The sequence below is a fragment of the Lontra canadensis genome, unplaced genomic scaffold (genome assembly GCF_010015895.1).
Source record: "Lontra canadensis isolate GAN:19392208 unplaced genomic scaffold, GSC_riverotter_1.0 scaffold57, whole genome shotgun sequence".
Lineage (NCBI taxonomy): Eukaryota > Metazoa > Chordata > Mammalia > Carnivora > Mustelidae > Lontra > Lontra canadensis.
This window is the reverse complement of record NW_022631051.1, coordinates 6,898,901-6,923,702: the sequence shown is the minus strand read 5'-3', so window position 1 is coordinate 6,923,702 and position 24,802 is coordinate 6,898,901. Positions and strand designations below refer to the sequence as shown.

Here is a 24,802-nt window from a genome sequence, read left to right as displayed (position 1 = left end):
AATCTTTGCATAAGACTCAAGTTACCCACTGCAATTAGTCAGAATGCCTCAGCATATTAGCAGATGCTTTCTATAATTTCCATGCAGGAATTAAAGTGGATTTTCTGCCTGATTTGGGGTGGAAGTAGGACAGAAACCTCTGTCCACACCTTCTGCTGAAAAACACACACCATGAGAGTCATGTGAGCTTCAAGTTCTCACCCCAGCCTGTCTTTGACCTCAGTCGGCTTCCTGGGACACATCGATGAAGGGCTGAAGCTTTCCCCCTGACAGGGAGGGGTCATAATACCGCCGTCCTCTAGGCAGGTCCTGAGAAATTACAGTGGTTAATTCTGCTGGGGGACAGAGAACATGAGAAGTTTTCAATGGGCACTCACTAATTTTCCTTACGAAAACCCTTTCATGGAAACTTGATGATGACGTAAAACAGCTAATCAGGTCACAAAGGACCTTAATTATAGGCTGGCAATTTTTCAGACTTTGAAAAATAGTTATGTCATGCCCCCGTTCACCTGAATTAGAACTCAGGAAAAGATCGTCTCATGACATGTCTGCATGATAAATGGTGGTCATGTGCGGGGCTCTCAGATCTCTCCAAGAAGTGTGTCAAATGGATAGAGAGAAGGTGTACCCATCATCTCAAATAAATGACATATGATGTGTCTGATGTTGTCTGTCCCCTGACTATAGGGACAGGGACCTTTGCAGCATAAAGCACAGCACACACTCATCAATTCCATGTTGAGAGATAACAAGTGGAGAAAAAAAATTGAAAAATCGGGTGCCTGGGTGGCTCAGTGGGTTAAGCCTCTGCCTTCGGCCCAGGTAATGATCCCAGGGTCCTGGGATCGAGTCCCACATCGGGCTCTCTGCTCAGCAGGGAGCCTGCTTCCTCCTCTCTCTTTGTCTGACTCTCTGCCTACTTCTGCCTACTTGTGATCTCTATCCATCAAATAAATAAATTAAAAAAAACTTCAAAAAAAATTGAAAAATCAATGAAAAATTTATGCACAATCTTAGGAATTAATAAGGAAATGATTAGTCCAATAGAAAAATAGAGGGGGGAAGGAAAAAGCAAAGAAAAATAGAGAAAAGACAAAAACAGGCAATTAAAAAGAATTTTAAATGACCGAGATAATGTGAAAAGAAGTTCCATATCACCAGAATTAAATGTCAATTAAAGGAAACATGAGATTACATTTTTTTTTTTTTTACCTATAAAACTGGTAAAGATGTCAAAAGCAAATGGCCCCTTTCTGCTCTCCCACCAGCAGCCTGCAGCCTTGTCCCTCTCCACCCCCATTACAACTTTCTTGGCCCTTCTGACTTGCATCCCCAAGTTCTCAAAGTGCTAAAAGACAACTGTGTTCTGGGTCTTCTCCCTCCTGTTGTCTCTTACTGGAATTTCTTCCCTCTGTTCTGCCTAAATGCCCCTAGCCCTCCCAATTTAAAGTATTCTCTTGGGCACCTGGGTGGCTCAGTCGGTTAAGTGTCTGCCTTTGGCTCAGGTCCTGATCGCAGGGTCCTGGGATCCAGCCCCACATCGGGCTCCCAGCTCGGCAAGACGCCTGTTTCTCCCTCTCTCACTCCCCCTGCTTGTGTTCCCTCTCTTGCGGTCTGTCTCTGTCAAATGAAAAACTAAAATCTTTAGCAAAAAATAAAAAGATAAAGTATTCTCTCCCCCACCTGTCTTTCAACTTCTTAAAACTTGCTTTAATCTTTAATCTTCTAATAGTCTTCCTTGCTTCTCTTCTGCTCTGGATAAGCTGCAAATGTGCAGGAACCGTGGGTGGTGTGGTCCCAGATCTATGCACAGGGCCAGATATAATTAACAGGCAGTGGTTACTCCATTCACATTTTCTGAACGTCTGAATACATTTATAACGTGGGTTATTAAGATTCTTCTCAAAATGTTATGCTTATGGTATGTTGAGTTGTATGAAATGGTTCTTACAGACCAAAATTTTTTTCAAACTCTCATTAATTTGCTTTATATTATAATTTATAAATTATAAATTAATGTGATTTTCAGAGGACATTTTTAGTTGAAAGTATTAAAAGATGTAAACATGCCGATATCTTGCTATTTCTTTATCTAAGGATATATAGAGACAGATAGATAGGTATAGATATAGGTAAGCAAAAGTGCTGCTGATAATAGTTGATAGCCTTGTTGATAGCCTTGTTGATAATTTAGTAATAATAATAATAAAAAAAGATTGAGGGATGCCTGGGTGGCTCAATCAGTTAAGCAGCTGCTCTCGGCTCAGGTCATGGTCCTGGAGCTCAACATGGAGCCTGCTTCTCCCTCTCCTGCTCCCCTGCTTATGCTCTGTCTTGCTCTCTCTCTCTCTCTGTCAAATAAATAAAGAAAATCTTTTAAAAAAAATTGAAACAGCTGAAATGTCTAATCGAAAAGAACTAGCTAATTAAATTAGGGACATCTGTGTACCCTGGAAGTTTACGAATAAACTTAAGAATAAGTTGACGGGACACATTTTACCACACAATGTTATGTGAAGTATATTATGTAAGAGTATATGTGATTTTCTCTCTCTGGCTCTCTTTCTCACACACACACACACACACACCCTACAGATCAATAAGAAGTTCAGAAAGATATATACCAACATTAACAATGGCTAATTTCTGGATGTTGGGGATACTCATGATATAACGAATTATCTATTACTTGTGCTATAGGGAAAGATCCTTTGAAAATATTCAATTCTAGAACCTATTAAAATTATAGGTAGATACATATTTAGAGAGTTCAATGGCAGATAAATAGGGAAGAGAGAACTATAATTATAATTCATTTGAGATCTATACCTTAGACCCTCCTGAATCCCAAGCAACTTATATTTAATACAGTTATATCATGGAGTTCTTGATTTTATCATTGAAGTCCAGGGTAGTCAGCATAAAGGCCTACAATTTAAAATAAACTGTTCTCTGTTTTAAACTAAAAAGGCTGAGAAAGTTCAAGTGAAACATTCCTGGTATCACACTGCGATGTTTTAGGAGATAAGAGATCACCTAAAGGGACATCCAACCCCTCTTTCTCTGAACTTAAGTCACGTTTGAGTTTTATAACAGAATTATAAAATTCTTATCTTTAATAGCTCCATAGATATTTGCTTTTGAAATGGTATCTTAGAATTACAAGCTTATTCTCTCCAAAGTATAGAGAGAACCGGAAAAAGTAACTGGGAACAGACAGTGTCCGTCCATCGGCGCACGTCGTAGGGGCTAGGTAAATATTAGTGCCCTGCTTCACCCCCAGCTAAGAAGCCACTAGATCTTTGTAAACTAAAGATCCCCTCGGGTCAAGCATATGTTTACTCTGACATTCCGTCCATTTACCAGTGTGTGGGGAACTCCATTAAACACTGTGGAAGAGCTTTAAAAGAAAATGATGGGTGAGAATAACAGCCTCTGTCCTAAGGGCAGGCAGCGAACGAAGTCAGAAAGCGGTGGGGACCATCTCCTCTCACCACCTCGCCAGGGACCTTCTCCTTCCCAGCCCCGCAGAGGTGAGCCTGTGTGCCGCCCGCGACCTACCTGTGCCTTACGCGGAATGGCCCCCAAATGTGAAACTTCTGGAACGCACCAGTTACATTTTACACTACGCAATCAGTGAGAGCATTTCCTTCTTTGGCTCAAACATTCCAGTCTTACTTGCAGAGGCAGGAACAGGTGTAGGAGTCCGGTCAAAATCATTCAGACCTTCTTTGCGCCCGCCGCGGTTCTGCCTCCCCCCCCCCCCACCCTGCCCCCTTTATGAATGAGTTCAGGGAAGACCAAGTGCCATGGCATGTCCCTGTTCACCAGGCACCAGCAAGCCTTCGCGAGGTCTCCAAGCGTTTGTGGCTCCTATCACGCCCCTTTCCACGTTCTTTTATTGAGCTTCCATGTACTTCAGCCGGCGGGTGAGCGCAGATGCTCCACCTCATCCCCTAAACAAGACTATTTTCCGTGGCTCTAACTTACACGGCAGCTGGGGTTAACGCTGTTGAGTGTTTACATAATGCCTGATGGATACCTTCGCAGCAGCTGGGAGGCTGCCCTCAGCCAAGACCTCAAAAAAGCCCTGTAAATCTTCTCGAGTCAGCATTAAGACAAACGAAGAATCATTTTTTCTCTTCCCGTTAATGCATCTGAATTAAACCATTAAACAGGGATGAAGGTGAAGTGTTGGGAAAGTCGGGCGGAAGTAGGAAACTGCGATGTTCAGTGTTGAGATGCTGTGGCCAGACTTGCCTTACTGGGCAGCTTTTATCCCCCCTGCTTCGGAGGGCTGTTTCTAAATGTTCTTTTGCTTTGAATTTTGGCCTGGGAAGAGATGTCTTGGCCGGTAAAAGAGGGGACAAACGGATGCTCTAAGGAAGGTGGCCACAGATCTTTCTAGGTCACTGATAAATAAGGGGAACTTTTGGCTCTGGTAGTGCTGGATCTGGAAACATCTCCTGACTCTGATCTGTCCCTTTGGGCCAGAACGCGACGGCATCGAGACCAGGAACCTGTTAAACCCTTTGTCCCATGCTTATCACTTTTCGTCTTTCACAGTACCCCTTTTTCATTTTTTATTATAGCATGTATGTGCCCCGGCGCTGTTTAAGAACCGAGAATTAAAAAAAAAAAGTAAAACCCTGGGTCCTTCCCCTCAAAGGGGAGGTGAGAAGGCACAGAACAAATTGAGGGACTCTGTCCTCTTTCCTCCTGGGGTGTGTGTGTGTGTGTGTGTGTGTGCACGCGTGCGTGTGTGCACGCCTGCCCGCAGTGCTTCCCTGCAAAGTTCCATCTGAAAGGCTGCTCTAGGCACAGTGTCACCACGCAAAGGGACGGTATTGTTATTAAGGAAGCGGATGCTTATGAAATTCTGAATTCTCCCTAGACTAAATACATTAATCCACATCTAAGTTCTTCAGGCTTTGGTCTCCTGCCCTCGTCATAAACATTTTATTCCCTTAAAAACGCAGCTTTAATATCTCCAATTTGACCTAAAGCGTGGAGCGTAGACAATAAAATAAAGGAAGCCTGCTATAGTTATCAGCCCCCAGAAAAGCTTATGTCTGCAAGTGTTAGTCTGGCTTGATTTGAGTCGGACTACTGGAAAACCACAGAGAGACAGGAAAGTTCTGTCCTTTGTCCAAGAAAGTTTTGCCCTTCAGTTTAGGTGTTACTAAATACCTCAGATTTGAAAAAAACAGTATCTGTCTGTCCGTCTATATGCTTTTAAAATGCCTGGCATGTGCTGCATGCTTTAAATGTGTATTGATTGCTTTTCAACCAGTTCGAATATAAAACTCAGGGATTCTGCTCTTTGCCAAGAAATTAGTCAGACGTTCTTAAATGTGAGTGTAGTGTTCACAGTATTTATCAGTAAAAAGCATGATTCTGAAACAAAGACTTGGCTGCTCCGAAACTGTCTTCCATCAGCCTCTCCTCATAGCTCAGGGAAAGGGGGAGCCCAAGGAGACCTGCCCTATCTGAGGCCTGGAAACTCCCCATCAAGAGCCCCAGCTAACCAATTTCAAGTTTCTGTGTGGAAGGCTGAGTTCCTCCACAGATGCTTTTTGGGGTCAGGAACTCAAGCTTTCAAAAGAGATCTCTGCTTTAAAAAAAAAAAAAAGAAAAGAAAAGAAAAGAAAATCCTGACGTCTGACAAAATCTGATAACAATACTTGGAAAAGTGGCCACGGGTCTCTGGGGAGAACAGGGGACGCACAGGAAGGACATTCAGGAAGTTTGCAGCTTGCCTCCTTCTGCCCTGTGTGACCCAGATGACAAGCACATGCCTGTCCCTCCTTCCCGGTGGCTACTAAGTGAAAAATAGTCACAAGCAAAACCTTTTCATTGTTTCTTACACAGAAGCGGACTGGGGCTATGAGGCGAGGGGCCTGTGTTTAAATGTCAGGCTGCATAGTTACTTAGTTGTTTCCAGTAAGACCTCGGGAAAAAGAAGGACGCGTTCCATAGAGGGCCCAGTTTGTGTTTTCTAGTCAGGGGACACTCAGCCCCATAGAACTCCTGCTGTTGCACACCTTTGCGTAAAGCTCTTGCCTTCTTGTTCTAACAAGGGCCTCTCGGAGTCATCTTTGCAGGCCAGTCCTGGAGAGAGGATGGGGGTATCAAGGGGCAGGAAATAGCCTGGGCTCCAACTTTTTCATGAAATCTGACTTTCAGTTTGTTTCAATTATTTCTTATTTCCTGAAAGCAGAGTACTGGAGGAAAAAAATGCACAACTTAGCATCAGATGGAAGTCTGGATGACTGAAGGGTTTACCTAGTTGGGTGCACTGTAATCTGCTTTTCTCTCCAGCTGATTTATTGGGCCCAGATTTTCAAAGATTTTCAGATTTTCGAAGCCCCCTATTTAAGCCTATTCCATCTGTCTGATTGAATTGAGCCTTTCCAGGTGCCAAGACAGCCATCAGGAATATGTCCCAACCTAGGGTGCACTGGAGAATTTGACGTTCAACCAGATCTTCAGGGCAAACCCCCTGCTTTGTAGTTTTTCCTGATTTCCATGGCATAAACACCCTGACCTACACTGACCATAGGTGATGCCAAGCTACTGACTCTGGAGTTAGGAAGAGGCCCAGCACAGGTGCTAGCTGCCCTCAGGACACCCTTCCTCCCCAGGCTGTGGTTGGTCAAAAAATATCTCTGAAGGTCAAACCCTGACCTTTAGCATCCTCACCCCAGCTAACATTAACATTGTGAGAGGCTTGTTTTCTGTGCATTTCCCATGACACGTTCTCTACCCTGGAGTGCAAGCTGAATCAGACAGGGAGTCCTAGGGAGGCATTTCCTAACATCCGGAATGAAAACAAATCAGTGTGAGTATTTCTCTAAGTAACGCTGGCAGCCAGTTGAGGAGGACGTGGCTAACTCAGAATGAATGAAAGCCACCATAAAGTCAAACCTTAGATTCCAATTTATCACTCACCATGAAGAGGGCTCAAAATCATTTACAAACATAAAAGTTTCACTTCATTATAAATAAATCCTTCATTTATTACTTAACACTTTTATCCTGAAATCCTTTTAAGGATGTATCCTCTTAAATCTGTAACACTTTGGGGACACCTGCTTGGTTCAGCCCCTCGAGCAGCAAATTCATGATTGTGATTCAGGTAGTGATTTCTTGGGGTCCTGGGATTGAGCCTTGTGTTGGACTCCACACTCCATCTGTCTGCTTGGTGGTTGTCTTTCTCTCCGTCTGTCCCTTCCACCCACTCACAATTCCTCTCTCGCTCCCTCAAATAAATCTTCAATCTGTTGCCTTTTATCTCCCTAACCCTACTCTCTTCTATATTTTCTCTACCGTATGTATGCATGTGGATGTATATGTGTATGTGTATGTACATAACCAGATTGTTTTTATTACTTCTACCCCAGTAAATCTAAAATTCATCTTTACTGCTATATTACCACTACTTAGCATATATTACGGCTTAATGAAATCTACTGAAAAACTGAATGAATATCTTAATTTTACCTGTTTTCATGTGAATAATGAATACATTTTATTTCCATAATTTTAACCCAAAGATAATATCTGACATTTAACAGCAAAGATAACTGAAATAATTATAGACTCAATCCTTTAGAAATATGCAATGTTCTCAGGACTAAGGGCATCTTGAAATTCACGTTTTAAAATGTGTGACAGAGGACAAGAGGAGATTTCTCTACATGCATTAAATATTTTATGACATAGCATAGTATATATTTTATCAACTGTATTAAAACTACGGAGCTACCTAGCACTCCATATAATAAATAGGTATGACGGTCTTTTGTACTTTATATTAGACCCAGGTTCAGAGAAAACAAGGATTCATCTGCTGCCATTGCAATTTTCAACTAAATATGCTTCATTAGTTTTTCTTTGTCATAAAATTTCCAGCTTTCAAAACGTCTGCCAGCGTTGCTTTATTTAATTTTTTACAAGTGAACATTGCACACACTTCTGGCAAAGGGGATTCATAGTTAGTGTAAAGAAAGCCACATACCCTACAAAGGAGCTGTAATGTCATAAAAGATGCCCAAAGGAGCATAAAAGTGAAAATCCTCATCCTGGGAAACAAAGAGTCCTCCATGGAAATCCTTGCCAATGTTCTGTAAATACTGGGAAATAAGAAAACTGAAATAATTCTATCTTCTTCTTTCTCTCAGAAGAATACTGTATGTGCATTTTTAGGGTATTGTTTTTGAAGAAATCTTGTAGGTCCACTTTGGATTTCTTTTTTCTACCACCACTCTCATGGGTAGGGCGTACACCTGGGACCAGCAGCATAGGAAAGGACAGGAGCTCTCCCACACGATTCATGTTCTCATGTGTGTCTTTCAGGGACAACTTCATAAACACCAACTGGAATACTTGTATTCACCTCCTAAGCTCTTTCTGAAGGACTTAAGTTTAAATGAATGAAGTTATTTATGGGTTTAACCTACATACGCATTCATTGCCTTTCCCCCAAGATAATTTTAGGAGAGTTTTGGCAGACACACACTAAAAGGAAAAGCAGGTTAACTGAACACAGATTAACTGAAACCGACCACAAAATGTGAGGATGTACCAGTTACAGAGAGGAATGATGTTCAAACTTATTTGTATACATTGTAATGCATGCCTTTCTGGAAGTATGAGTGTGTGTGTGTGTGTGTGTGTGTGTGTGTACAAGGGGAAATGGGGCCCTGGTTATTCTGTACAATCAAGGTTCTCAGGATTCCAAGTACTACCTGCACTGTGGCATTGTTTATTTCAAGGCTAATCAAGAACCATATATTGGTAGCAGCTACCAGCTTTCTACCGCCTGCATGGTGCCAAGCACCATGCAGGCGCTTTGAATACTTGTCCTCGTTGGATTTGTGAGAAGGTGTGGCTGATCTCATGTTAGAGACACCTCAACTAATCTGGAGACCTGCAGTGAGTACACCAACATCATAACTGGACCGTGACAGGTAGGAAAGAAGGGAGTCAAGGCCAAAGTCATTTTGCTGCTGGGGCTAAGTTACTGCCAACTCCCTGGCTGAAATTTCAGATACACCATCTCTAGTTTTGAGAAGAAACAGACACCTGAAAATGGAGGAAATCAGCATCGTTGGTGCGATCCAGGCAAAGTATACGAAATAGCAAGCTAGTTCAAGAAAGGATAAAAGCTGTGCATCCTTGCCTCTGAAATGTAACCTTTTATATTTGAAACCTAGAAAATAAGTACACGTGAACTAACTAGTAATTTATGAAGACTTGGTGACCTATAAGGACTGAGATGGCCAGGCTCCTGGTGCCCTCTTTAAGGCAATGCTCTAACTTGGTCTCCAGCTAGAATTTGGGCCTTTCTTCTCACGGGCTGCTCGTGAATTTTCAGCTGTGACCCATTATATTCCCTAAAGTTGAACACCACCAGAAATGGATTGCAGACTGTGAATTTTAACAATTAGTGCTTTCTAGTGATTTTCCGCTCATTAGTTGATTTCTTATAGGTCTTTATTTCATTAAAGTTTCCTCTCAAGCCATATTGTGAAGTTCCTATAACAATGAGCAGGAATGGAATCTCAGGCAATCCTCCAAGAGTCTGAAGTAAGCCAGGGAATGGGGCACATCATCGCAGTGCGGTAGGCTAAGAAGTCCGAAGTCATATTCAAGCAGTTTTCTGGGCAAATGCCTCACTTACGAGGCTGTGCAGAGACTACCGTTCAAATCTACTTACGGGGCTGTGCGGAGACGGGAGACCCCCCCATTCATCTGGCTTTAAGCAACTGAAGTGATCATTACTGGAATGTCTTCTGTAGTCAGCGTTTATAAGAAAACAAACATGGGCGTAAGAGGTCGATTTTTAAGTCGATTTCAGAATATATCATGGGGCCAATTCAGAGGCAGCCCCACATTCTAAGCTTCAGCAGTAAAGGTTCTTCTCCGTCGTGAAGAACACGGCGGGATCCCGAAGTAGCTTCTGCTTTGTCTGAAACAGTTGCCTTTCTTCGTGTAATTTCAGTGTTCTACCTAACGTCATCCCCCGAAAAATGTAATCTATATATGGATTGTGTAGGGACTGCCAAGTAGGCAGTCCCTACACAATCCAAGTAGGCAACCAATCAGGATGTTTTTTGTATATCCATTGCTTACATTCCTCCGTCCTCACCCACTTTAAAGAGGATAATAGGAGCTTCCAGTTCCCGGCGCATGGTCTGCTGAGAGATGGTCCACAGCGTTCTCCCTTGTCTGTCTCCTGTGGTCTCAGAGTCCTCTCCCTGCTCAGAATCTTCTCCATCCTGGCTGCTAAGGAATCTGACTCTGTCCTTTCCCTCTGCTCACCTTGCTTCCCTCTCTCTAGTTTAGCAGGACTTCCATGGCCTTGCCCTGGCTCCTGCCAACTCCCAGCTTGTCCCTCCCCACCTCAAGTATTGGCTTTTTTTTTCCCCCCCAAGATTTTATTTATTTATTTATTTATTTTTTATTTGAGAGAGAGAGTGAGAGACAGCATGAGCAGGGGGAGGGGCAGAGACAGGGAGAGAAGCAGATTCTCCATTGAGCAAGGATCCCAATGAGAGACTCCATCCCAGGACCCTGGGATCATGACCTGAGCTGAAGGCAGAGGCTTAACTGACTGAGCCACCCAGGCACCCCTGGCCTTGGCTTTTAAAAAGAGAAGTCTACCCTAACTGCTTCCACTTCCTGACCTTCCATGTACTTCTCACTCTTCTTTTGCACGACCTATTCGTAATTCTACTGAGTTAATTTCTATGCATATTACCCATCTTCCCCCAAAGCTAAAATACCTGAATGCCTTCTTATCAAAGTTGATCTGTCTACTGTATTTGATTCCCTGTCTCCAGTCCCTCTTTCACGTTCATTTACCTTCCTTTTTTTCCCTTTTAACTGGGTCATCTTTCTTGACTGGCTCTTTAAAAATTGTTAATTTGGGGGCACCTGGGTGGCTCAGTGGGTTAAAGCCTCTGCCTTTGGCTCAGGTCATGGTCTCAGGGTCCTGGGATCGAGCCCCGCATTGGGCTCTCTGCTGAGTGGGGAGCCTCCTTCCTCCTCTCTCTCTCTCTGCCTGCCTCTCCCCCTACTTGTGATCTCTGTCTGTCAAATAAATAAATAAATAAAATCTTAAAAAAAAATTGTTCATTTCCCCCAACTTCCATCTCTGATCTCTAAATGCTCTTGCTGAAGAAGGAGCAAAAATCATTTGGCATCATGGAAACCTTGATTGGAATGAGTGGGACATCACATCAAGTACAAATTCAGTTAAGTTCTGTGGAGATTCTGAGTCTCATTATCTCATCAGTTTCTAGTTAAAAATCTAATTTTAATATTATACACTATTCCACTGTGTATAAACAGTGTATATAATCATTTTATAATCATTGAATATTTAGGCTATTTCTAGTTCTCAAGATAGGTAATTGCCAGGGATTTTCAGACCCTAAGTATTCCTATAAATTTTTCTGATGAGGACTGTGTGCTCCAAAACATACTGGGCCAAGGAGGGTTGGTTCCTTTACCTCCTGTCCATCACTTTCCACACATGCACACATGTATGCTCAGACACAAATATACACAAACAAATATACATATGCGCACACACACACACACACACACACCCTTGTTGTCAGTTGTTTCCGAGGGTTGGAGTGGATGTGGAAAGATCTGGAAGGCAGGGAGGGCAGGCAGGTAAGGGTAAGGGAATGGTGAGAATGACAGGGACAGCAGTCTCGCCTCCTCAGGAAGAGGTTTCTGTGCAGAGAAGGCACAACTTCCACTTCCTGTTCTGTATGGATCTGTGTTTCTGAACCAGGGGGAGTATGGTGGGAAGAGAATGGAACATACTTTTACCTTCTGGAGGGCTGGATGGTTTGTTTGGTTTCCATGGGAGACAAATGCACAGAACACTACAGGCTGAGTTTCACAGTTCAGTTCAGTTGACCTACTTGTGCAAGTTTCTTTGAGATTCTTGAAAATAGATTTACTCTGTGTGTGTATGTGTGTGTGTGTTTCTCACTTCCAGCGTGTCCATGGCTATTTGACTAGAAGTTCGTAGAAGAAACATCACAGACTGCCAATAAAATCCAATCTTTTCTTTTTCTTTTTTTTTTTAAGATTTTACATAGTCTCTACACCCAACGTGGGGCTCAAACTCAGTCCTGAGATCAAGAGTCGAACTCCAACAACTGAGCCAAGCAGGCGCCCCAGATCCAATCTTAAAACAGAAATCTTAAGCTCAACAATTATCTTTTAAAATCCATTTTTTGATGAGGGAATTAATTATTTAGTAGTTACACTTCATTTTAGAGTACTTTGAAGGTAATTTTTCAAAAGAAAATCTTTCGTGGTGTTTTAACACCCTCCATTCCTAGAGGAAAGTGTGGCAGATTTGTGAATAGACTTGCTGAATATTTCTGAATAGGCTTGCCCTCCTCTCCACAAAGAGTGAATACTGGTAGTAGGTTTCGTTCAGACTGAGCAGTCAACTCAGATGACTGCATAAAACATGTATTATGCTCATTCAAGACCTCCTGGAGTTGAGATATTTGGATACAAAGAAACAAATGTAACATTTGTTCCCACCTGCTGGGGCAGCAGACTTGCAAACTGAAAAACTGAAAAGCTCAAATGATAGAAATTGATTAATAATGCAAACATTCATCAGTTCTATTCAGGAAGATAAAATAAGTATTCAGGATTTTAATCTACAAAGTAAATTCACTTCCTGTAGGTTTATCATATTTGTGATTATGAACTCTAATATATAGTGTTGTTATAAATCAGTAGGATTAAAGACAAACATCTAATAGGTAAGTGGGCAGTGAGCATGAACAAGTAATTCATAATATAAAACATTAAAATCTTAAAAACCTAGGAAATTTGCTTAATTTCTTTACTAATTATGAAAATATAAATTAAAATAAAATATTTCATAAAAGGGAAAATGATTCATAAACTGAATTCAATCAAGGACATGTCTTTATATAAGATTTAGGGGTGAAATTTTGATTAATACTATCAAATATGATGCACATATATCATAATATATGCTTATACATTAATATATGCTATATTAATATATATGCATAGATCATGATGTATTAGTTCTACTTTTAGGAATTTATCTTGAAGCACTAATGGAACAAATGTTCAAAGATACATGTAAAAGTTATTCAACACATTCTTATGGTTAATAGCAAAAATGTAAATAGAATATAAATATTGATAAAGAGTTGCATTTTTAAAAAATTATGGAATACTACATGAGTGATAAAATGATTACATGCCTATATTTATTGACATGGAAAGAGTTGTATTATATATTATTAAGTGATTAAAGCAAGTTTCAACATAAGATAACTCTCCTTTTCCATGTACAAGTATAAATGTGAGAGTCATAGTGTGTAGGGTTTATATAAAAAATAAAAGATTGTAAATATTTCCATGTTTTGTCATGATCTAAAGTTGACCGTTAGACAACAACACAGGTTTGCCTTGCACGGGTCTAGTCACACACAGATTTTCATCAATAAATACACCATAGTACTGTAAATGTTTTTTCTCTTCATTATGATTTTCTTAATAGCATTTTTTTCTCTAGCTTACTTCATTATAAGAATACAGTATACAGTATAGACTATATACAGTAGAGACTACACATGACATACAAAATAGAGGTTAATGTGATATAGAGGTAATGTGACTATCGAGTCAGCAATAGGTTATTGCTAGCTAGTTACTGAGGAGTCAAAGTTATGTGGACCCCCCAAATGCATGGGGGTCAGCACCACTAACCCCCACATTGTTCAAGGTCAACTGTATATTATTTTACAAATAAGGAAAAATATAAAGCTATTTATTTTGAAAAGCATATTGTCAATCATATGTTCTATATAAACCACTATATTGTTAGTGAGAATGAAGAATTCTGACCCTTACTGATGAATGGGTGACCCTAGATGATGTTAAACTAAGACATTATTATGAAAAGAACTGACAAAGGGTAAGTGAAATGAAAACCCAAATATGCAACTGAATGACAGTTTACTGTGTACATAAAGGGTTGTATCATCTAGTTACTAATGACAGAGCAGGAATTGATGGGCATTACAAGTAGGCATTACTAGGTAGAGGTGAAAATGATTTAAAAAATATATATAGGTCATTTAATATGAAAAATTTTATGTAAGGGATCCTGAAGGTTTTTTTCCCTTATCTCTGTCTTTTACAGTTAATTTTAACCAATTAATGACAAATCTAATCTGGGAATTAGGACTCAGAAAATTTTTAAGTTCTCACCGTTTAACCCAAAGTGCCGCAGTCATACTCACTGGCAGGAAAGGTTGCATAACTTGGGTTCATATCATTCCTTAGGTCAGCCATTTCTGTGGTTTAATAGATTTTAACTACCATTCAACACCAGGGCATTTTAATATTTGAGAAATGAATGTCACTACTGGCCCATTGAAAAGATCTGTTCTTCTTCCAGAATTGCACATATGGTCAACCTTTGATGCAAGGTTAAAACCCAACTCTTAGGGGCGCCTGGGTGCTCAGTGGGTTAAAGCTTCTGCCTTCGGCTCAGGACATGATCTCAGGGTCCTGGGATTGAGCCCCGCATCGGGCTCTCTGCTCAGCAGGGAGCCTACTTCCCTCTCTCTCTCTCTGCCTATCTCTCTGCCTACTTGTGATCTCTGTCTGTCAAATAAATAAATAAAATCTTAAAAAAAAAAATCAACTCTTAGATTAGATGTGAAAATCTTTGTAGGAGTTAGATATAGGGGCACCTGGGTGGCTCAGTTGGTTAAACAACTGCCTTCGGCTCAGGTCATGATCTCAGGGTCCTGGAATCGAGTCCCGCATTGGGCTCCCTGATTAGTGGGGAGCCTGCCTCTTCCTCTCCATCTGCTGCCTCTCCCCATCCCCCCAGCTTGGGCTTGTGCTTTCGTTTGCTCCCTCTCTCTCTCTCTCTAGTAAATAAATAAAGTCTTAAAAAAAAAAAAGAGTTAAAAATAAAGTAAATGGAGCTCCCACTAGAAAATTTTGAAGCAGTATCATTTTCTGATATTTGTGTTTGATCACCCGTTTCTGGGCCAGCTCACATGGTCCACTGCCTGGCAACCTCTTCCGTATATAAAAATACTTCCATTTTTTTATAGGAATGTGCTGGCAAAAATCTACCACTCCTATGAATTATTAGTCCTTTTCTGCTAATTATTTAGAAAAAACACAGAGGTTCAGGTCCAAGTTCAAGTGGCTCTCAACATCTCAGATGTACTTGGTATAAAACTTCAATTAGAAGAAACTCTGCCTCATTTGGCTACCAGTTTCACCACTGCATTATGAAACTTGGAGGAAAAATCCAGTTCCTTTCTTCTTGTATTAGAAGCTGAGCAACAAGTTGATTGAAAGAATGAGAATAGTAATCACAGAGGAAACGTGATAATAAAGCAAGTAACCAATTTACAACACAAAGATATATTTTTTCGCAGTCTCCTTAATGTTTATGAAAAACAGAAAATTACAAACTGAAAGGGACCTTGTTGCAAATCCTGGGACTCTAATGTCTGTTTCAGGGGACAGGTAAAGTCCCGTGATTTTAAACGACTACTACAAAAAAATTAGAAGTAAAAATGAATCAGCTCTGTGCCCTCATCTTCAAGTGACATGTTGGCATGTGGCATTCTATACATGACTATTTGTACAAAATGAACTCCTGCTGGGCATGCTGAGTGTTCAAGGAAATTAGGGAAAATCATAGGTCCTGGATGGAAAGTGGTGTGGGAAGGTGTTTGATGATATAACTTCTATTAGAGGCTCTTGCATGCTACCAAAGCTAATAATCAGACATGTAAAATTTTGTAGAATTAAAAAATTGTTTTAAATTCCATATTACAGCCAGATCAGGGTGACAGACAAATGATAGCAAGGAGAGTAAGGAAAGGAAAATGAAGAAGGACGGCAAGACAAGAAAAACAGCCCCCAAAGGATGGCAAGGCTGTGAGTAAAGAAGTTCAGAGCTTTGGGGTCCCAAATCTCCTGGATTTCCTTGCCTGCTGGGACAGGGCAGAAGAGGTCGTAGGACTGGGAGCCCCAGTAGAATCAGCTCATTGGCGGGGAGAAGGTAGCTCCCCAAAAAAGTTTCCATGACTTCTTCCTCTTCTGGAAAGAACTGGAGCTTGGATCTACAGAGGTCAATAGGAAATGGGGGGAGAGAGAGAGGGAGAGAAGAGAGAGAGAAGAGAAGAGATAGGTAGAGTTTTGCTTATAAAAGAGTGACTGCTGATTGATGTATTTGAGGAGGAAATGTCCTGTGCTTCTGCTTCAGGGCATGGTGGTCCCCCCTCACCCACCTTGGAATGTCAGTGCTGCAGGGTGCCAAAGGGCATTTTCTTGCCTTGGGTACCTCGGACAGGAGATACGGGAACTTGCTCTGCAGACCGAATGACCTTGAGTCTAGGGTGTGGTTGTAGCTTCTGGACGCCATGATGCTCCATTCCAGACTTCAGTTCTGTTGTTGGATGTTGGGGACATTTGGGAAGTGAGGAATCATAATTCATTATTTCTAACTTCATCTATGATTGGAAAGGGAAAAAAAAATCCCTCTAAGCTTCGTGCCCTTTCTCTGTGCTATATATTTTCCTCTTCTTTGTTGCTGTTCCCCTGAAGAATGTAACATGTTTTAGACTTCTCCATATTATAAATCTCATTTAAAAAGTGTTGAATCAAGGAAGTCTGCCAGCTACTTTTGTTTTCCCTACTTTTCTCTCCCTGTTGGACTGCTCCAGCAAAAGAGAATAATATTACCTTACCATGTAGAACATGGCTAATGGCTTTAAAAGAATTCCCCAACCACTGAATAACGAGCTGTCAAAAATACTCATGGTGCCAGAGGATCTGGATGTGTCTGTTCCATTTATTGTGTGTTTCTCATTTCATCATGACTAAGTGCTCACAAAAGACATAAAAACCCAAACCTCTAGGGTATGTGGTGTTTGAGGGCAGAAACCATATTTTAATTTATTCAGTCTTATACCTAACATAGTAAGATGATTAATAGAGTATCAACAGCAAACAAAGATGAGTGCCTTTTGGATGTAAGATGCTCAAATTATCAGTTAACATTAATATCTAGCTACTAGGAGGAAGTCATTTTTCTGTCATCTCTGTTGTGCTTGGTTGATTGGTTGGAAATGTTTATTCTAAGGAGTACTGGAAGTCTCACACCAAAAACTCTTATCTTGTTCTGCTTATTTGAGTAACTTTTCCAAGAAACGTGAAGAGGGAACCTAGGTCTTAATTAAAATGTCATGTTTAAAAGCCTGATAGTACTAGATCACAAAATGATTTATTTTTATTTTAACTTGATAATAGACTGAGTCTATCAAAAAGGGGGGTTTTCTGAAAAAATTATTTAAAAAATCCATTTAGGAATACACTGAGCAGATTGGGGAGGTGGGGGGATGAAAATGTAGAAAAAATGTAAAGGTGCTTTGTTTCTCCCTGGAAGCAAGTCAAGAAGAATAGCATCTGAATGCCCTCACCAACCCCTCCAGCCTTTCTAGACCCTTCCCACTTGGTCTGAGCTCAGACTGTCTGGTTCTCACTTGGCTACAGACTCTTAATCTCTCCTACTTCTCTGCTCAGGCCAGGCAGTTGCCAGCTGTCTTTATGTGGTTTCTGACTCAGGTTATGTTATGTTTTGCCAGTCTTAATTGTTAGTATCTCCAGGGTGGGATAATTGTCTTCCAAGAATTCCTGAGATAGGGATTTTGAATTGTCTTGCATGAGATTCACAGGACAGACGACATTTATATAGGCCTACTCCCCTGGACCAGGAGCCATGGAAATTCCTGGGCTGGTGAACTAAAATTCCATGACTTTCACTCCTACTCAGCAAAGCATATTGGAATTTAATTTGGATAAGAGTGACTTCATCCGAGGAGATAAGCCTGAATCTGCTTTAAATTTGTGCGTGTGTGTGTAATTATATCTAAAAGGCAGTCCTTTATTATGTATAATACTTATTTAAAATGATTCATCATAACCAAGTATATGAGCCCAAAGCCCATAGTGAAACACCATGTTCATGCTCTCTTGGGACTAGCTCAGTCCTCAGAGAGGGCCTGGGGAGAATACTGTATAATTGCCTGTCTTTCCAGAAGACTAAGGCCTGGGAGACATTGAGTCGTCAGCTGACAGCAAAGCGCTAGAGTAAAGCAGAGTTCTCAAGAAAGAAGCATAGCAGCAACCTAGTTAACTGTGATTGGAGGAAAAGAAGAAGGGTAGATTTTTAGCTGCCTTTGGAGACCCAAGACTGAATCTACCATTTCCTATTTGCAGAAGGAAATTGTACAGAATGATAGTGATGATATGCTGTGATGATCAAGCAGTTTTGTGCATAACACAACTCACAGATTTAGGGCTAGGTGGGTATTTACTGAAATCAAAATGATTTTGCCATGGATTGATGGAAAATGTAAAATTATGGGGTTAGTACCAATCCTTAACTTTTATTAATGCAGTTTTTATTAAAGTGAGTGGTCTTTGACAAATATGAGCACTTTGCTTTACATCAAGTCCTCAGAAAATTATTATGCCTATAATGTAGGAAAGAACTAGTACATGAAAAAATTATAGAAAAACTTTTTTTTTTTTCAAACCCAGCTGTTCTTTTATGGATTTGGATATACTGTTCTTCAAGTCATGTCACTGGAAACAACATTTTTATATTCAAGAGTCTTCTGATTTAAATGTTTAGCTTTAGAAAGAGAGACATGTGAATCCTTGTCCCTCAACAATGATGAGATAAAAACCTGGTATGAGTCGGACCTTCAGAGGCCCATGTAGCTTTCCATGGGCCCCACGGAATTAAATGTTAAGTTTTAGAGAGTAGAACTTACACTATGCTGTTGCATTAATTTTGGCAGGAGAGTTTCACCCATGTTATTGTGACACATTCAGACGTTTAGAGAATGATTTAGTGGCCTGCAGCGTGACCAGAGGAAAAGGACAGAGCTCTTTGTCGCATGGCGCGTTACGTGGACTGTTCTCCAAAGGGGCTGTTGGGGGACTGGAGGTGGAGAACGATGCATCTGAGGGAAAACTCCTCTCACTTAACTCTAAAACCAAGTATCTGCCAGGGTCTGCAAACCCAGGACAGAACTAACTAACTGCATGCTTAATGTGCATCAATTAATTACGTCCTTTCCTTCTCTTTGTAGGCTCCACATGGGAAAAGACGTTTCGGCAGATTGGCTTTGAAAGGTAAGCAGGGTTTAGCCTGTTGTCATGTCTTCACTTTCAGGGTCTCATGTCCTGCTTCATTCTAAGGAATTTCCTGATGATAAATCAGTGGTCTCACCACCACTGCTTTAGGGACTGTGTGCCCATGAGGCAGTCATCATTTTGTCTCCAGAGCCTCTGTTTCCTTGTAAAGTAGCCCTTTTCATTATAAAATTCCTGCCTTCCGTAGAGGAACGTATGTGAAAATCCTCTTAAAGTAGGAAAGAGCATCAAAGGCGAGTTGTCTAACTGGAGAACTCCAGGAAGTTTCTAGCTTTATTACTGCCCATGTCATTTCCGTTTTGGAGTTTTATTTTATTTGTCTAAAGATTTTATTTATTTATTGGAGAGAGAGGGCATGCATGAGAGAGAGAGAGAGAGAGAATAGGAGTGGGAGCAGCAGAGGGAGAGGGAGAAGCAGGCTCCCCGCTGAGCAGGGAGCCCCACGTGGAGCTCAATCCCAGGACCCTGGGACCATGACCTGAGCCGAAGGCAGCCGCTTAACAACTGAGCCACCCAGGTGCCCCCGTTCTACAGTTTTAGAACAAAGAAATATATTGATATTGACATCTTCCCAGTCATCAAAATTGTTAGGTCTTATTCGCTCTAAGTTAAAAACTGAGATCATGGCACTCCTACCTAAAAGCAGTCCCAAATGGACTGATTATAACATCAGACGAAGTCGAGGTAGGGTCGGTAAGGTTACTAACCCACCTGCCTTGGAACTCAGTGACAGCCTGTGGGACAGATCCCTCCCAGTGGCTTTTAGTGTCTTATCTGGAGTTCGATGTGTTGGTACAGCTATTGTAATAGAGAAAAGTGATTTTGATTTCTTTTTTTACTCTAAAGGCAGATTTTGACTCGTTCTTTTTATCATATTGAAAATGTGTTTTTATGTGTATTAATCCCAAGCTGACCAAATGCTTAAAGAAATAATAAACTACTTTAAAATTTTAAAATAAAAAAGATTTATTTCTTTCCCTAAACTCCCACCGAGTCTACACCATCACTGTAGGTCTCACAGGAAGACTATTACAGGAGTTGGGCTTGAGATGGGCAGATCTCACAGGCTGACTTAAAATAAAGCATAAAAGATCGCATCAATCCTTCATTTTGTGTGTAATCTTTTCCCAAAGAAGCTTTCTATTGACTCTCTTTTCATAGTATGAGAAACACATAAGCAAAGGGAAGAGAATAACAAATGAAATGTCATTATCCATCTTTGATAGGACCTTGTCATACTTCCTTTGTCTATTCTTGGGGGATAGGGTTAAAATATTTTAAAGGAAACTGCAGACATCATGTCATTTCATCCCTACATAGATTGAGGACACATCTCTGAAAAAAAAAAAAAAAGTGGGTGTTTTCTTCCAGAATCATAATGCCACTATCGTACCAAATGCAAATAACAGTAAGTCCTTGGCATCATAGATAATCCAGTCAATGTTGCATTTCCTGACCATCTCAAAAATGTCATCGTGCAGATACTGGTTTGAATCATCATGCTACTGAAGCCTACAGATTCTGTCTTGTTACATCTCAAGTAAGGGTTCCCTCCCAGCTTCATTTCATTTTTCTTCATGTCATTGACTTGTCAAGAAACCAGGTCAGTTGCTGGAAGAATGTCTCCTATTCTGGATTTGTCTGTTTGTGGTATTGTTTATCTTGTTATTCTAGCCCCCTGTTGCACTTATGTTCACTTTGTTCCCTTTCGGTCACGGGGAACAACTTCACACTGACTTTGTGTCCTTTTGACACAGGACCACCAGTCATTGATAGTTTCCTTGTTTCTAGAACAACTAGATGTACAAGCCCATCCAACATTCCAGACCTAGAAAGGAGCCCTCTTTTCTTTATAAAGAATGGTATTTTGAAATCACAATCTAAATACTAGGGATGGCCATTATATCTGCACTGTCATGTTTCTGTGCTGAGCTAGAAAATACTTTATAATTTATTTTTTTAAAGATTTTTTATTTATTCATTTGAGAGAGCAAGAGTGTGAGCAGGGGTGAGGATGAGAGGGAGAGGGAGAAGCAGACTCCCTCCTGAGCGGGGAGCCCAGTGCAGGGCTCAATCTCAGGTCCCAGGAACCATGACCCCATCCAAAGTCATATGTTTAACTGACTGAGCCACCCAGGTGTCCTGCATATACCTTTTTTAAATAAAAAAATAAGCTGAATTCTTACATTATTTCCAAATCAGACATAGCCTTACAGAATTTTTAATTTCTCTGACACTATATTTGCATTTATTTTCTTTTTCACTAAAAATCGTGGTTCTTAACAAGACTTATTTATTTTAATATATATATATTTCAAAAATATAAATACTAATATTACCACTCATAATAAAAATATTAAATGAAGTTTAAAATTTTTTTTGTTTGGTTTTTTAAAAGATTTATTTATTTGAGAGAGAGAGTGCTTACTTACGGTCATGTGCACGTGGGAGGGAGAGACTATCAAGCAGGAACTCCCCTTACCACCCCCGCCACTGCTGAGCATGGAGCCTGACCCTGGGCTTGATCTCACAACCCATGAGATCATGACCTGAGCCAAAACCAAGAGTTGAATGCTTCACTGACTTAGCCACCCAGGTGCCCCAGGAATATTAAATGAAGTTTTAAAATCTGCTGTCAGTCTTCATTTTAATATTACATTAAAGATGTATAACTAAAGACTCAAAACTTAGGTTACTTTAGTTTCTTTTTTTTTTCTCCTATGTGGTCATATTCTAACTTTTATACATAATTTGGTTCCTTTGTTTCAGAATCTTTTCAATTTTAATGGGTTTTTTAAAATCTCATTTTATTTCTGAATATATAACATTTATGTGTCTCTAAGTACAAATTATATGTTTTTATATATATGAAGTGTTTTCAGAGAAATGTCATATGCGTCCCCTGCCCCTATGTCCTGTGCCTTCTTCCTTCCCCCAGTTATATGGTTATGAGCTTTTGGTTTAATCCTCTGGTGTTTATTTGCACATCTGCAAGCTCATACTTGCATATACCTGTAACCTTGCCCTATTCTTCTTTATCACTCTATTTATACATCTATATCTATATCTATATCTATATCTATATCTATATCTACATCTGTATCTATATCTATACACACTTTTTGGTCCAGAGTGAGAAATGAGGTTTCCAGTGAGATTTCCAAATCCCTCACATAGCAGGAAACATGATTTTGCAACATCTCCAGGTTTACACCTAAGAAATTTGAAGAGCTCATGTGACATTCTCCAGAGAGTCTTAACTCCTCCATCTGTGGATTGAAGATTTGTTTATCCTAATGTCCCAAACCAGGGTTTTCTTGCTTGATGAGGACTCTTCCTAGCAAGAAAATAAAACAAACAAACAAACAAATAAGTAATTAGTTAGTTATTCTATTTGTCCTGTATCTAGTTCATATTTTTACAAGAAGTGAAATCAGGTCACTTACCTTCTTCCCTCAACCCCAGTATATCTCTTTGGTAATCAGAGAAAAATGGATCACAAATGACTTGCTTTAACTCCTTCTTTTCCAGTACCTCATGGGGCACATTCAGGCTATTTTCAGTCTTTTGCTTTTACAGAAGAATGTTGTGATGAATAACCCTGTGCACACTTGTGCTTTTGCCAGATATCTTAGGGATTAGATTCCCAAGGATAATTGATGAGTAAATTATCTGGAATTTTGCTAATCTTGCCAAGTTTCACTCCCTAGAGTTTCAACAATTTGCACTCCTAGTAAAAATGCATGAGAGCATTTCCCCAGTGCCTCACCAACAAAGTAAGTTGTCAGACTTGAGATTTTTGCCAGTCTGATAGGTGAGAAATGGTATCTTATTGTCCTTTTACTTTGCATTTATCCTGCATCATTTTTCCATAGAGTAAAGTATAGGTTACTATCTTTTCTGTCAACTAAGTGAAGCACTTTGGGTAAGAGCCTCTTCTCAGATGATTAAGGATTCATTGATCAACAGAATTTGGCAGTTGAAACATTTTCTTCCTAGGTTATATGACTTTAACCTTTCCCTTACTTGAATAATGATCTAACAAGACAGCTACCATGTACCACACACTATGTTAAATAATTTCTAGTCCATACAGCAACCTCACAGACCAGGGAGGGATTGGCTACCAGTTACCGGAAAGGACAGATGGTAAACATTTTAGGTTTTCTGTTGTCATTCTTAACTTTGCCTCTGTAACAGAAAGCATTCATAGACAAGGAGTATGGCTGTATTCCAATAAAACTTTATTTACAAAAACAGGCAACTGGCCATCACTTATTGACCTCTGCCCCCCCCCACACACACACATACATACACACTGTAGACTCTGGTTGCCATCTCACAGGTAAAGAAACTCAAAGAATTCAAGTAACCTACACATATAGTCATGGCCATTGACCTGCATTAGTACTGACCTACATTCAGTTCTACTTTGCCTAGTTCTAAAGATGAAGATTTTTACACCAGAACACCCTAAAATCTTGATTATAGGTCCTTTTTTTTATGTTGTTTTATGTTTCCTTATCCCTGTACCTCTGGGCACGTGGTCTTAAGCCATAACCTTATTGGATATTCTCATTTGAATAAAGCCAGACAGTATAAAGTTGATGTTACAATGCCTGTGTAAAATTGTTATACTTCCCAGTAGATGTACAAATAGAAGTATCACTAAGGAGTATATCAAGGGCAATGCTTTATTTTTGAACCATAATCTCAGCTGGGTGATCATCCTGATTTTTAGACATTACCTTAAAACGTCATGTTGTGTTTTCCCAGATTATCCTGTGTCTTCTCCCGGAAGCACAGCGAGCGTTCTCTGTGTTGCATCCGCATCTTAAAATATAGAACAAATATTGATCTTTGAGGTGATTGTGCATTTACAGTTGCAAAGACTGTGTCAGGCAGTGCTGTTAAATGTGGCTGTGCTTTTTTTCTTCTGGAGTTTTAACCTCTTCTCTCTCTTAAAGGGAATTCCAATTATGTCTTAAATGAAGCTATCTGGTTCTTGAGAGCAGTTGTACTGGGATATTGATCCTCTCATCATTAAGTTCTTTGAAGTTAGCCCATCAATCTGTTTGCTAGCAGATGATATTAAAGTAGCCACATCTAAAGCAAAGAAGTGACTGAGTCAGCTAAATCTTCAAAGTCTTCTCCAAGAATAAGAAAGCAAAGATGCCCTTTGTTGTACATTTTGTAGCTGAAAGGAAGACCCAGGGATCTGTCCTACTTGCTGTCCTTGCAGGAACACTTGCCATGAGACGGTGTTCAGCCATTCCCTTCGTGGGCTTATATACATGATCTCAGAATAAGTACACATCCTCACAGTTTATGTGGTTCAGGAAAGTATGTTCTATTTACCTTACAGACAATCACCTTGCCCCTCTGTGGGGGGATATCAGGAGTTTATTGTAGGACTTCATTACAGGAGTGTATGGTACCACAAGAAGGATGTAGGTTCATGTGTCTTCGATGGGACCTCCTATATTCCCTTCCCATTCCTGCTAATATAATA

At 40.3% G+C, this 24,802-nt stretch overlaps 1 protein-coding gene across 3 annotated transcripts in view; it reads left to right on the top strand.

Annotated features, from left to right (window-relative positions):
- The window catches only part of PIEZO2 (piezo type mechanosensitive ion channel component 2), a 458,183-nt gene that overhangs the window by 207,270 nt on the left and 226,111 nt on the right, over nt 1-24,802 (top strand). For all 3 annotated transcript variants that reach the window (XM_032875773.1, XM_032875772.1, XM_032875771.1), the window contains one exon: nt 19,227-19,269. In XM_032875773.1, coding sequence (XP_032731664.1) covers nt 19,227-19,269 — 43 coding nt within the window. The remainder of the gene's footprint in view (nt 1-19,226; nt 19,270-24,802) is intronic.